Source organism: Lutjanus erythropterus, chromosome 12, assembly GCF_056507025.1.
Source record: "Lutjanus erythropterus isolate fLutEry1 chromosome 12, fLutEry1.hap2, whole genome shotgun sequence".
NCBI classification, from domain to species: Eukaryota; Metazoa; Chordata; class Actinopteri; order Lutjaniformes; family Lutjanidae; genus Lutjanus; species Lutjanus erythropterus.
Genome location: NC_139328.1, coordinates 10,640,896 through 10,653,922, shown reverse-complemented (window position 1 = coordinate 10,653,922; position 13,027 = coordinate 10,640,896). Strand labels below are relative to the sequence as shown.

General features: G+C 41.7%; 1 protein-coding gene across 2 annotated transcripts; it reads left to right on the top strand.

Annotated features, from left to right (window-relative positions):
- The first annotated feature begins 263 nt into the window (after positions 1–263).
- On the top strand, positions 264–9,974 carry plk3 (polo-like kinase 3 (Drosophila)). 2 transcript variants are annotated; one of them, XM_084731892.1, is made up of 15 exons: positions 264–613; positions 1,622–1,729; positions 1,852–1,968; positions 2,249–2,378; positions 2,517–2,604; positions 3,442–3,537; positions 3,884–4,082; positions 4,283–4,409; positions 4,679–4,794; positions 6,253–6,373; positions 6,462–6,545; positions 7,035–7,197; positions 7,461–7,590; positions 7,777–7,887; positions 8,000–9,974. In XM_084731892.1, exons 1-15 carry the CDS (start codon positions 398–400, stop codon positions 8,195–8,197), a joined length of 2,004 nt encoding a protein of 667 aa, XP_084588018.1. In that variant the 5' UTR covers positions 264–397; the 3' UTR covers positions 8,198–9,974. The 2 variants fall into 2 exon arrangements, with proteins under 2 accessions (XP_084588018.1, XP_084588017.1); XM_084731891.1 differs by having other exon boundaries at positions 4,679–4,803.
- Positions 9,975–13,027: the final 3,053 nt, after the last annotated feature.

Sequence of the window (13,027 nt, the reverse complement as noted above, 5' to 3'; positions counted from 1 at the left end):
TCCTCTCCTCTGTCTTCCTGGTTACAGCAGCGTGTCAGTGGGATCACACACCAGCAGCTGAGAGACATGAGCCCCATCAACGTGAGTTTCACCGCTTCTCTTTTCATGAGCAGTTTCATTCATGTTTTTTCTCACATTCCACATTATTTTGTGATTGAGATTTTGTCTGAGCAAATCGTCTGGACTTTCTCCACCAGCGCGCCACCTCCCCTCCGCCCCCTGCTCCGTGACGTCTCTGCGCCTCTTATAAAGCCTGCGAGAGCCGTGCCCAGACACGCCAGATGGAGACAGTCAGACCGAGAGGACGAGGACGCATCAGTAGGCACCAGAACAGCTACTGAAAATACGAGCGAAAGGGATTTATATATATATTTATACAAGAGTAGCGCTGTGTTAAATGGATACCGGCTGTTTCACCGCGGCGCAGCGCATTTCGTGCCACACCATGAATGCGGATTTATTTAAGCCTGTTTCGGAGCGTGGACCCCAGCAGTCCTCAGCCCCGGTGAAAACCAGCAGGAATAAACCCGAACAGACCAAACCAGAGCTGGCCCAGGTGGTGACAGACTCCAAGACGGGGAGATCCTACAGTAAAGGAAAGCTGCTGGGAAAGGTACGAAGATTTAATTTATATATGCCCGTTTTGGGAGCTGTTTGACGCGTTTTGTCTGAGGCGCAAGGTGGAGCTAGATTTTTTTTTTAAAAGAAAGTAATCGCTGTTTTAGATTGGTACGGAAGCTGTCGATGATTAAAATTCATTATTCACAGTTTTCCAGGTGTGTTAGTAATGCGGGAATAGGGAATGACCTCGTGGTGGCCGATGTGCGCGTCATTGCTGAATGAATCAGGCTCAAGGTGTGCCCAGACATCTCCTGTGCGCACATGATTGGCAGCACCTTATAAAAAAAAAACCCCAGAGCAATTTAACATTTACGAGACTCATTCCATTTTAATACATTTCAGACACCAAAAAATACATCTGCCTGACTGCCATCATCCCTCTGCTTTTCCATATTCTATCTGTGAAGATTTTTTTTTTGCCTCAGTATGTTGCGATGTATGAATGGAGCGGCTGTATCAACATGTTGCTCGTCATCGATACGCTGCGTCGGGCAGCCAGCCAAGTCCTTCTTTTTTTTTTTTTTCCTCTGCTGCCCGCCTGCCTCCTGCCGCAGAGCTGGAAACGTCTCCGTCAATTTCACGGTTAATGAATGCAGCAGCTCGCTCGGCCTCATCCTTCATGTCCCTCAACCCCGTGTAGTCTTTGATTGCATTAAGAAAACATGCATGAATAAGATGCAGTGAAAATGGTATCAGGGGACCGTTTGGTTCAGAAGCATATGGGAGCATCCAAGGCAACAAAAGATGCTGGTCAATTGATCATCTTGTTTATAAAATGACGCAGCTGGATAGGTTTAATCCAGGATTTCATGGTTCTCTTGGTGTCCTCCACACCAGCCTGTCAGAATTGGCTAAATCATTGTGAAATCTATTTGAATGTTGTGCTGTTATTGATCGCTGGATCAAAGTCTTGCCATTGAGGCAGATTCTTTATGGCCATTGCAGGTTTTCTACCTGCTGCTGCTTTTGTTAACTGATCATCCTGTTTGTCTCCCTCAAGGGTGGCTTTGCTCGATGCTATGAGATGACAGACCTCTCCAACAACAAGATGTATGCAGTGAAGGTGATTCCACAGAGCAGGGTGTCCAAACCACACCAGAGGGACAAGGTACATGTCATACTTGTTTTATCTCCCTGTGCCTTGCAGAAAGACCCATGCATAGCCTTAATATTGTGTTTTAGGATGGAAATATGCATGCAAATTGACTGTCTTTTTTTTTTTTTTGACAGATAACGAATGAGATTGAGCTCCACAAAACCCTGTCGCACAAGCATGTGGTGAAATTCTCTCATCACTTTGAAGACCAAGAAAACATCTACATATTCCTTGAGCTCTGCAGTAGGAAGGTGAGACTTCAGAAATCTCGAAGAGTCTGCACAGCTCGCATTTGTTTTGCTTGCACTCGGCTCGTCTTGTATTCTTTCACAGCTGCACACAGACTGTAAACACCATATTAGTTAATTATTTTAACTTAATTTGATGTATACAAACCTGACAACCTAATGATTACTGACGAAGAGTCCCAGACATCTAGTTTCTATGCTCCTGCGGCTGTGTGTGTAATGTTGTACAGTCACAGTGATGGATGCAGGGGTTGACAGTCCACTCATTGCTCTGTCTCTGCAGTCCCTGGCACACATTTGGAAGGCGAGACACACGCTCACGGAGCCAGAAGTGCGATATTACCTCAGACAGATCATATCCGGCCTCAAGTACCTCCACAGCAGAGGAATCCTGCACAGAGACCTCAAACTAGGTATGTGAGCCAGCGTACGACTGACCGAAACGTGGCGTTCACACACACACAAGCATCCCTGGAATCTGCTGTGACTTTTGGGGCAGGCACATGTTATCTGTGGAATGCTGACCGGGCAAATGTTTTTGTCTCTTTCAGGCAACTTCTTTGTCAATGAGAACATGGAGCTGCGGCTGGGAGACTTCGGCCTGGCTGCCAAGCTGGAGACAGTCGAGCAGAGGAAAAAGTGAGGATTTTTAACTACTTATGGATAGAGCTGCAACAGCTACTAAATTAATTGTCAGCTATTTTGAAAACTGATGAATAGTTTTGAGTCATTTTTCAAGACAGGTATTCCAATTTTATGATTTCAGCTGCTCAAACGTGAATATTTTCTGGTTCCTTTAATCATCTATGACAGTAAACTGAATAAAAAGTTGAACACAAAGTTTCTAGACACTGCTCATTAAACTCAAACTCATTAAATTTAGCAAAAATCAAGTAAATTCATTGAAGTGAAAGTGAGTAATGGTTAATTTTTTCCAGTTGCAACCATTTAATTTCCGAGCAACCAAAATAATGACAAATCAGGTCTCCAGCTCACTGAACAGTTTTTGAAATACACATTTTTTTGGGGGTTATAAAAGTCAAAGAATGATTCCCATGCTTAGATTGAAGAGGGATAGACATTTAAACATTCAAAACAGTCAAATGTATCTCACAGCCATACTTATGTAATTTTAGAAGTTAAAAAAACATACAAACATAACAGTCTGAGCCATGTTCTTTGCTTGCATGATCCACATTGACCTAAAACCATTACGTCAGTGACTAAGCACACACTTCCTCCCACCACTTTCCCTCAGTAAGTACCTAACTAAACCGGTTTCCAAGTGGCAGTTGAATGTAACGCTCACAGCAGAGTTTCAGTACCTGTTTGACATCTTCCTGTGGAATACCAGACGAATGAGTGTGGCAGAAAAAAAAATGCTTCAACCACCACTTCCTCATCTGCGTGAAAAGTCGAAATTATTTGAATAGTGTGACGTGTTAAATGTAACTGGTATTTTTTTTTTTTTCTCAGAACAATTTGTGGGACTCCCAACTACTTGGCCCCTGAGGTGCTCAACAGACAGGGCCACGGCACAGAGTCTGATGTCTGGTCCCTTGGATGTGTCATGTGAGTCTTTTTTTTTTTTTTTTTTTTTTCTCCCCTTCAACCAAGCCTTACTTGTTTTGTCCAGTAATGTGTAAAATGTGGAATTATGGAATCTGGAGCTACAGGCTCTGGTTTTGTCTTAGCTTCTATGTCTAAATAAGGACATTGTACCCAACCACTAAGATTGTTTTTAGTCTAAAGGCTCATTTATGCTAAATGTTGGATATGAATGGAGCTGTCTGTCCATACTCTGTTCTGTGTTTTGGCATGTTTCCTGAAAGAGAATATCAAAGTCCAGAAAAGGAGAAAGTATAGGTTCCAAAAGGGGTGGGACTTGACCAATGCCTTCGGTTCATTTCATTTTCAGGTACACACTGATGTGCGGCAACCCTCCTTTTGAAACTCTTGACCTGAAGGAGACCTACAAGTGTATAAAGGAAGTTCGGTACCACTTGCCATCCACGCTGTCCCCAGCTGCACAGAAACTCATCTCAGGCATCCTGCAGAAAAACCCCAGTGACAGACTGACACTGGATCAAATCCTCAACCACGAATTCTTCACCAAAGTACGCTAAAGCCATACTAATTTCATCATATTATAGAAACAGTCATGAGATACTTTTGTCCTTGGCTAAAGATCATAATGCCTTTTTGGGAGTGGGGAAATGGTGCACTTCCCGCATGACCCTTTTGTCTCAGAATGAGCTGTGTGCCGTCTCCCTCGATCTCACATCCTCCTCACCTTCTCATCTTTTTCCTCCACTAGGGTTTCACCCCTGATAAGCTTCCCCCCAGCAGCTGCGTGATGGTGCCAGAGCTCCATCCCCCGAGCCCTGCCAAGAAATTCTTCACTAAAATGGCCAAGAGCCTCTTTGGCAAAAAGAAAGCAAAAGGTAAGCAGCAGCAGCAGCAGCAGCAGCAGCAGCAGCAGCAGCAGTCAGGTGACTGACACAGTTACATATTTGTCCCTTCTCTAATGTAATTATGCAGCACCTGTCATCCTGTTAATCTGGTTTTTGTCTCACGAGAACAGACGTTTAAAAACGTGTGAACTGAAGCACAGGATTTAAATTTCCCTTTAAGCGTTTCCAACAGCTCCTGTATGTATAAAAACACTCCATATTTGTTTTGACTACAGTGCAGAACTCTTTGTCTTTTGCAGTGGAAAAGATTCCATGTGAGGAAAAAGATGACAAAGACATTTCCAAGCTGGTGTCGGGCATCGTTAAATGTTCCATCAACCGGCAGATCAGCTACAAGACAGTGGGACCCAACGAGGTAAATGAGGTACGTTTCATCTTTTTTTTTTTTTTTCTTTTTCTTTTTCTTTTTCTTTTTGTGGTGTGTCTGTGTCCTACTTCTGCAAGAAAAAAAACTGTTGGCCTTGTTTACTTGGAGGAAAATGGGGTAATTCCAGCCACTAATAAGGTAATAAAAGTCCCACAAGCAGTACAGAAGTACATATGTTCATTGCAGTAGATGTCTGTTATGACTGATAATCGCTTTGCATCCAGTGTTTTGTTCTTAACACCGTTTCCAGCTTGTTCATTTGAACAGTAAAACTGGCACTGCAGTGGAAATTGAGTAAGGTCTGTTGAATTTCGAGGGAGACATTTTTTTTTTTTTTTTTTCTCAGAAGAGCGTAGCAAACGCTGGCTTTGAAGACCATCTTAGACCGACTGAATATGGTGCAGCCATATTTGAACAATGGATTATGCTTTTAATTATACAAAGGAATCCTCATTCTTTTTAAAGAGATTTAGAAACATGTTTTTCTGGCTGCTTAGCTTCATTTCACTGAGATTGCGGCGTAGGATGGTTTATTATCCCAGAAGTCCTTCAGCTCGTCAACAGACAAGTGATATTCAAGGGGAAAGTGTTGCACAGTTTGTTGGTTGTAGCTCTTAACATTTAGTTAGAAACTGAAGTGCGTTCGACTTACTGAGGCCAGTTTTTTCAAGTATCTGAGGAAACTGTTGTACTGTATGAAATCCATCCTTTTCTGTCACTGCAAGGCAAATTTACTACAGACTGCTTTTTCATTTAAAAAAGATTCACACACAGAGCTGCGACTAAATGCCAGCAGCAGGAAACTCAGTTGGGTGATCCCTAATCACACTGATCTAGCTGCTATTTATAGAGCCCAATAGGAACTACATTGTTTGCTCTTTGGTGTGAATATTTCTTTGTCAGCTACATAATGAGCCTGTCCTGAAAAAACAGGTTGTAGTCAAGAGCGTAAACTGAATTTTTTTTTCTCTTGACTACACAAAGCGGTCGTCAAAAGCACCCCGTCTAGTTTCTTTGTATTTATGTTTGCAGAAAAAACACAACAGCTTTCCATGAACAGCTTCATGGTCACATGACATTAGCCACTACGTATCAAACTTGCAGCATGCTTGCAAAGCACCAATAAGGAAACTGTGGTATTAAAAGTGCCTTTACCCCAGTGCAGTGGCAGTGAGGTGCACGAAATTAAAATGATCACAACCAGTGCAGCAGTTAAAGCTGTACAAGAATAGATCAGAAAAACAAACATTACCGTGAGTCTTTTTTTAAACCCACGATCCCTTCGCGAGGGCGCAAACATTAATAGAACATGATCACCAACTGTCTCGAGCAGTTCTTATTAATTCTGTGGTTACCTTCTTTTGGCTTGTGGTTTTTTTTTGTTTTTTTTTTCTCTGTCTTGTGCTCTTCATTGTATTGAATTTTCTCTCTCTTGTTTCTCCTCAGGTGCCCTCTCCCACCGGTCAGCTGGCCAACTCTGTGCCTCTGGAACAGACTCCGGCTGAGGAGGAGTCCAGAAAGTCCATCTCCCGCTCCTTCAAGGGCACCATGGCCAGCAGCACTGAACGTAAGGCCCTGACACTACCTCAAAGTACATATATTTCACCACATTTCTTAGTGGTCAGCGTTTTAATTTATTCCTGTCTTCTCTGCAGCATGTGAGGACGTCCTGACACCTGCGGCTGTGGCTGAATCGGCTCTGAAAGTGCTCAACGGCTGCCTGGCGGCCATGCCTGCAGGTAGGACGCCATGAATAAGACTGAACTTTAAAGACTGCAGGAGAACCTTTTGACTTTGACTTGTGGCACAATGACAATATAATAATTTTGGCAAGTCATATTGATTTAGCCTTACCTCAAAGACAATAAATGGAAATGCTGAGTCACGTTTTTAAGTTTTAACATCAAAACAGTGTGCCAAGAAATGTTGCTTCCTCCATCATGAACCATCTCGTACATCCCTATTAAATTCTGAATGATGCAGAATAATTCAAGTTAAATCAACCATATATTTTCCTTGCCTCAGCCATCTCTTTACATCCTCTGAGTATCTGCTGACTCATGTACCCTAGAGCACCTTAAAGCTTATTGCACTCTTAACATTTGTAGGATCTTTGTTGCAAAGTGCTGACTTACAAAGGTCATTTTTTAGTATATTTACTCAGGATTGATATTACATCCTGTGAAACTGTTCCGTAATCGCTAACGTTTTTATCTTTATCTCTGCAGCCACCAGAAACCCGCCCTGTTTGTCCAGGCCGCAGTCCTTCCTGTGGGTGACTAAATGGGTGGACTACTCAAACAAATATGGTTTTGGCTACCAGCTCTCAAACCAAAGCATCGGCGTGCTCTTTAATGAGGGAACACATCTCAGCCTCTGTAACCAACGCAAGTAAGTACTTCTCAGAGCCACAGTATTTACTTAAGGTTTCGTGTAAACATTTACAATGAGCTTAGAACGTCTTGATTACTTTGACTAAACACAGCCAAGTAACTGACCTGGGCTGCTCATTAGTTTCCACATTGCTAAGCTAGCTATCCCCTTTAAAATAAACCCTGAATCAAACTTAAATTGGAGACTTTTTTAAAATTAAATCAAACTAACACTTCAAATTATCTAAATATTTTAAATGGTTTCTTTTTCCCCTCAAACAGGACAGTCCATTACTGCTTGACCAACAACAAACACTTCACTTTCCCTGCCAACTCTCTACCTGAGCAGCTCCGCAGCCAGAAGCAAATTGTGGAGCTCATGGCCAACTACATGGAGCAGAACCTCATGGAGGTATGAGCAAAGCACTGAGTTATCTAGAAAACTGTAGCTATTGTATTTTGATTAAACAAATACTGGAATTTAAGGTGTATACTGAAAGACAATCCTTTGTGACTCTAGATATTTAAGAGCATGTGGACAATGATTGTAATGTGATGGCTGTGATCTAAACAATATTTCCTGTCCTCTTCTCCTCAGGGTGGAGATCTAAATTGTGAGGAGCAAGTTTCAGGTCCTCCTCCTCTGTTGCTCCAGTGGGTGAAGACTGACCACGCTCTTGTCATGCTCTTCAACAACGGCACTCTACAGGTTCGATAAAGCTCATAAACTAGTTTTACAAATGTGTCTTTAAATATAAACTGTGTTCAGTTATGGCCCTCTTGATTCTTACGTTCATGTTCTATTTTTTAATCCCTTCCAGGTGAACTTCTACACAGACCACACCAAGATCATCTTGTGCAAGTCATCTGACGACTCCTACCTGCTCACCTACATCAGCCGGGAGCGCGTCTCGTACACTTACCTCCTCAGCATGCTGGTTGAGATGGGCTGCTCCTCCGAGCTGAGACACCGGCTGCGGTACGTGGTCCAGCTGCTCCAACACCACACCGATGCCTGAGGGCACAGCTCGGTGCCTCCCAGGCTGCCTGACTGGCAGATGCCTTCGAGGCAACCTGACTGGTTAACACCTCTACTTAGGCGGCCTGACTGGTTGATATGATTTCTCAAGGCGGTGCCAGAAGGAGCCAACAGATTGGACGGCTGCTTGGAGGAGGTGAGTGAATATTCTCCTCTGGACTGGTGCTCGGGCAGCTGATTATCACATTGATGGACCTTGATGAACATCAAGCAGTCAGGAAGTTGCCCAGCGCAGCATCTGCCTCAAGGGTTTGTGCCTGCCCAGCTTATGCCTCAAAGGTATCCACCTGGAAGGTATTGATACCTAAAATAAGAGACTCCTACCTGGCCTAAAATGATGGATCCCTCATGGACAGATGCCTAAATGAACACCCAAACTCCCAATCACCGTCCCTCACTCACCCAAATCACTGCTTCTTGGCTGGATCTTTCAAAGCCACCAACCAACCCTGCAGCTTTCAGCTTCCCTTGATAGCAAACAACCCAGGCATGGTTTCTCAAAGGTATCTAAACACTAAAATTGTCCTACTTGCTTGCAACGGAACAAGGATCATCTTGCAGCTGGAATGCTTTTGTATTTTAGCGGCAAGGTCATTTTATGGCGTTGACTTGCACTGGAACCGTGATCTTACAGCAGAGGTGCTTTGGGAAGAAGAACTGCGGTTTGATTCGAGACGGAGACCCTCCTACCCTCGACTGGTTTCTGGCCTCTTTGGACTATGGTGCACACATTCATTTTCTTTTCTCCTTTTTAAATTAAAAAAATTGAGCCAGCTATAGGATCACACTACGATCTTGACCTCACATGCACAAATAACATTCCTGGCCTTATTTGATGATGGTGATGCTACGGTTTGGAGAAAGTCATGGCTGCTTCTGCTCCAACATCACTTTTGTCTTTTTCTGTTAGTATTAGAAACAAATTTCACTGACGTGGTACACGGCATACTAAAGGGGCTATGGGAGCAACACAACTTTGCACTTTTCTTTTTGTAAATTCATCTGGAAAGCAAAACCTTTTACTACCACTTGTTTTATTTGTTTTTAACTAGATACCAAAAGGCATTTTCTTTGTTGGTTTTTAATTCAGTTTTAAAATCACATACAGTAGGTGAATGTGTGTGCGCCACACATGTGCTGGTAAACAAAACTGTTGGTTGGAAAATGAGGGTGGGGAGGGGTGATAAAAGTGCCTTTCTGAGGGATGTCTGTATAGTGCAATAACAACCCTTTGTGAATGTCAAGCTGGATACAAACAAGATTTGAGATGGGTTTTACAGGTGGGATTTACTTTTGTACTTTGAGCCAAGTTTAAAAGTAAGTCCAATAGCACTACACTCTCACTACCTGGTATAAGCTTTTAGAACAACTGGTATCATAAAGTATATATCCCAGTAATATCTTACTATGGAAAAAAGAAAACATTGTACTCTGTTGTACTGTACTGTAATCCTTATCGGTTTACATTGCTTTCTCGACCCAGAGTTGTATCCTAAAAACTGTGACCTGGAATGCAAGTATTACGTACATGTGTTTTCAAAAAACCCAACATTGTGAAAGCCATCTGCCAATTCAGAAGAGTCTTTATTTTTTGGCACATAATGTCCTGTTTATTTATTTTTTATTTATACATGTTTTTTATTTATTGTTGTGTAAATGTTGCGGTCTTGACACGAGAAAATGTTCAATTCCGATCACCTTTTGTATGTAACATATTTTGGGGAAAATGGGACAAAAATAAAGTTTATTGAAAATGAGCTCAGTTTGCGCTTATTGTTGCATTTCTGCTGTACTTTTGATTTCCCAGTAGAATGGAGATGAGGAAGTGATTTTTCAAAATTCGCATTTGGCCTGTACCTGATGATTGTAGCATTCACACAAAATACGGTACCCTGCAAGCTCCTGGATATATATTTTATATTTTATATATTTTAGCTTCAACTTGCAGGGAAATTTGATCCCCTACCCCTTCAAATCAAACCTTTGACACATGCATTTGCAAATGATCAGATTTGTGTCCAAGCGTCACCAACTGGGCCATTAAAAGGCGTCTTGAAATCCAATTTTTGAGTGTCTGGACTGAAAACGCATCTGTAAAAATATCCACTTGGAATCACAAAACTCTCTTAAAATGTGAGTTGGATCTTACTTGCGAAAAACACATTTCATGACTTTCTTCAATTGTCCAGACGCTCATCTAAAATCAATCTGCATAGGCCACAAAATAGATTTTGTCTGGCAGTTGGAACAAGGCCTTAGTTGTCTTTCACATCTACAGTAAAGATTCAGGCGGTGACTGTAAAGCTCTACAACCACATGGAAAATTACAGGGGTAGACACTATGTAGATGATGTTCCACTGTTTTTAGAAATCTGGCATGACCTGCCCCTGATTTTCATTGGTAAAATAATCTAATTTTCTAAAAAAAATTACTGACCCCTGACTTCTGTATTTTTTCATTATTATACTCCTATGAATTTCTCTGGAAGATGGAAGTAGCTTGACCTTTGACTGCAAGGGGAGGAAGTGAATGGTGCCAACTCACAAGGGCAGCCTTGGTATGCCTAATCAAGTCTTATAATTGGACATACCATGACTGCTAAATTTGGGGCCGACACATACCTTGACTCAATTTTCAGTGTGGACTCCTTTTCTTGTGACATTTGTTGAATGGTTGTAAGCACAACATCACAGTGGTGGTCAAATACATCAGAAAGAAAAACAAAAAATACATAAGAAAAACAGTGCACACAGCTCGCTCCCCACAATTAATGGAAGACTAGCAAGACACCTTGTCACAATAGCGTTAACTGCAATAGAATAAGGTATACTGTGGTTTTGAAACTGTAATGTCGAAATTTGCTTCCAGATTGGTGGCATGGTGGTGCAGTGGTTCTCTGTGACGTTTGCATGTTCTCCCAGTATCTGCATGGGTTCTCTACGGGTGCTTCAGCTTCCTCCAGCAGTGCAAAGACATGCTGGTTGTGCCCCGCCTCTCGCCAGTGTCAGCTGGGATCAGCTCTGAGAAGATAACTGATTATAGATAATAGATTATAGGTTTCAAGGATAAAAGAATCAAAATGTGATTCCGTGCGATTTTTGTGTCCGTTTTTTTGGAAAGAACTCACATTTATATATAACCTAATGAAGGTGGATTATCAAAATGTTCTAGCCGTACATAATTAAAAATTACTTTAAGATGCGTGAGATACCTTAATATCACTTCATAATTCCAATGTATTTGTTTAATTTTTTATAATTAGTATGTGAATTCTTGAGTTATGGCCAAAAACGTGTTTTGTGACGTCACAGTGACCTTTGACCACCAAAACACAATCAGTTAATGCTAGATTCCAAGTGGATGTTTGTGACAAATTTAAAGAAATTCCCTCAAGGTGTTCATGAGATATCAAGTTCACGAGAACGGGATGGACAGACATCTGGACGCCGGCGTGGAGACATAAAAACATGCAGGAACTGTGTCCGTGGTGTAAGAAACCATTGTAAGTGTGTCTCATGTGATACAGTCGAGTTCTAAACCACTCGATTGCTTGACACTGAGAGACTGGCTGTTCTTTACAGAGACAAGCTTCTAAACCTTGTTCTTGTTGCCCTGCAGCTCTGAGCAGCAACATCACTGCAGTCGCCCTCAAGCAAATTCATCATCAAAGCATCTATACACCGGTAAGAATAATTTCATTAACTAAACAGTGTTTATAGTCTGCTTGTGACAGCTTTAGCAAATGCATGAAAAAAGACTCTAAATAGCCTGTCCTGAAAGACGCATTACAGTCTGTGCAGCCCAGTGTGACTTCATTTAGTAAACAGTGTTACAGAAACCCAACATGTCAAAGTCCTGTCTTGATATTTCCACTAGTAGTTTAGTAACGTGGTACATCATGGAAATGTTGACATCAGTATTCCAATATAGACTGATATAGCTGTGCTAGGCCAGTATATTGGTCTGTCTCTGGTTTCTGCATCAAGCTGGCAAGTGGTTTATGACGAAATGCATCAGTTTGTCAAACATGACCATGCTGTGACAATAAAGGCATTTAAATTGTTTTGAAAGAGAGTGAGTTGTTGATGTTTTTTGTGATTTGTGTGTACACACGTCCCCATCCAAAGAGCACCTCAAACAAAGACATTTTGAGTCCAGGAGGCGCTCCTACCCAAACATCATTAAATCGAATTTGTTCTATGAGGAATGGAAACTATTCCAAAAAATAAATGTCATCAAAACTGCATAAAAACAGTCTAGATTTAATGTTTCAAATCATCTATTTTGCTGAAAAATTCACAGAGAAAATGAAAGATCTGGACAAAAACTGTTTTGTTTTTCTTTCTAAATCTGCATACAGCATCAGCTGAGAGATAAGAGAAAAAAATTGGGAGTTATGACGTCTATAAGGCACTCACTGTTTCTAACTTGTCAAGCTAGTTTTATTATCTGCGCAAGAAAGGGGCACATTTTTAGCGATTGTGTTTTTGGTACAAGTCTCCACAGAATACTCTGAAGCGCTGACAGGGGATTAGGAAACATGCAACCACGCTATTGACTTGGCTGTGATGGAAAAAATCAGCTAAAAGCCTCACAATACTGCTCTGTACACTGTACATGTGCTAGAAGGAAAGGTTATTAGAAGCCAGAACAGCGTTCTATCATCGGTTTTATTGGCAGGCAGAAACCTGGGGGAGTGTGAAGGCGGAAATATGAGAAAACAAGCACATAACACACAGAATACCAATATATGGATATAGACACAGAAACGTGATTTCACATATGTGCACATACACACACAAATGACTC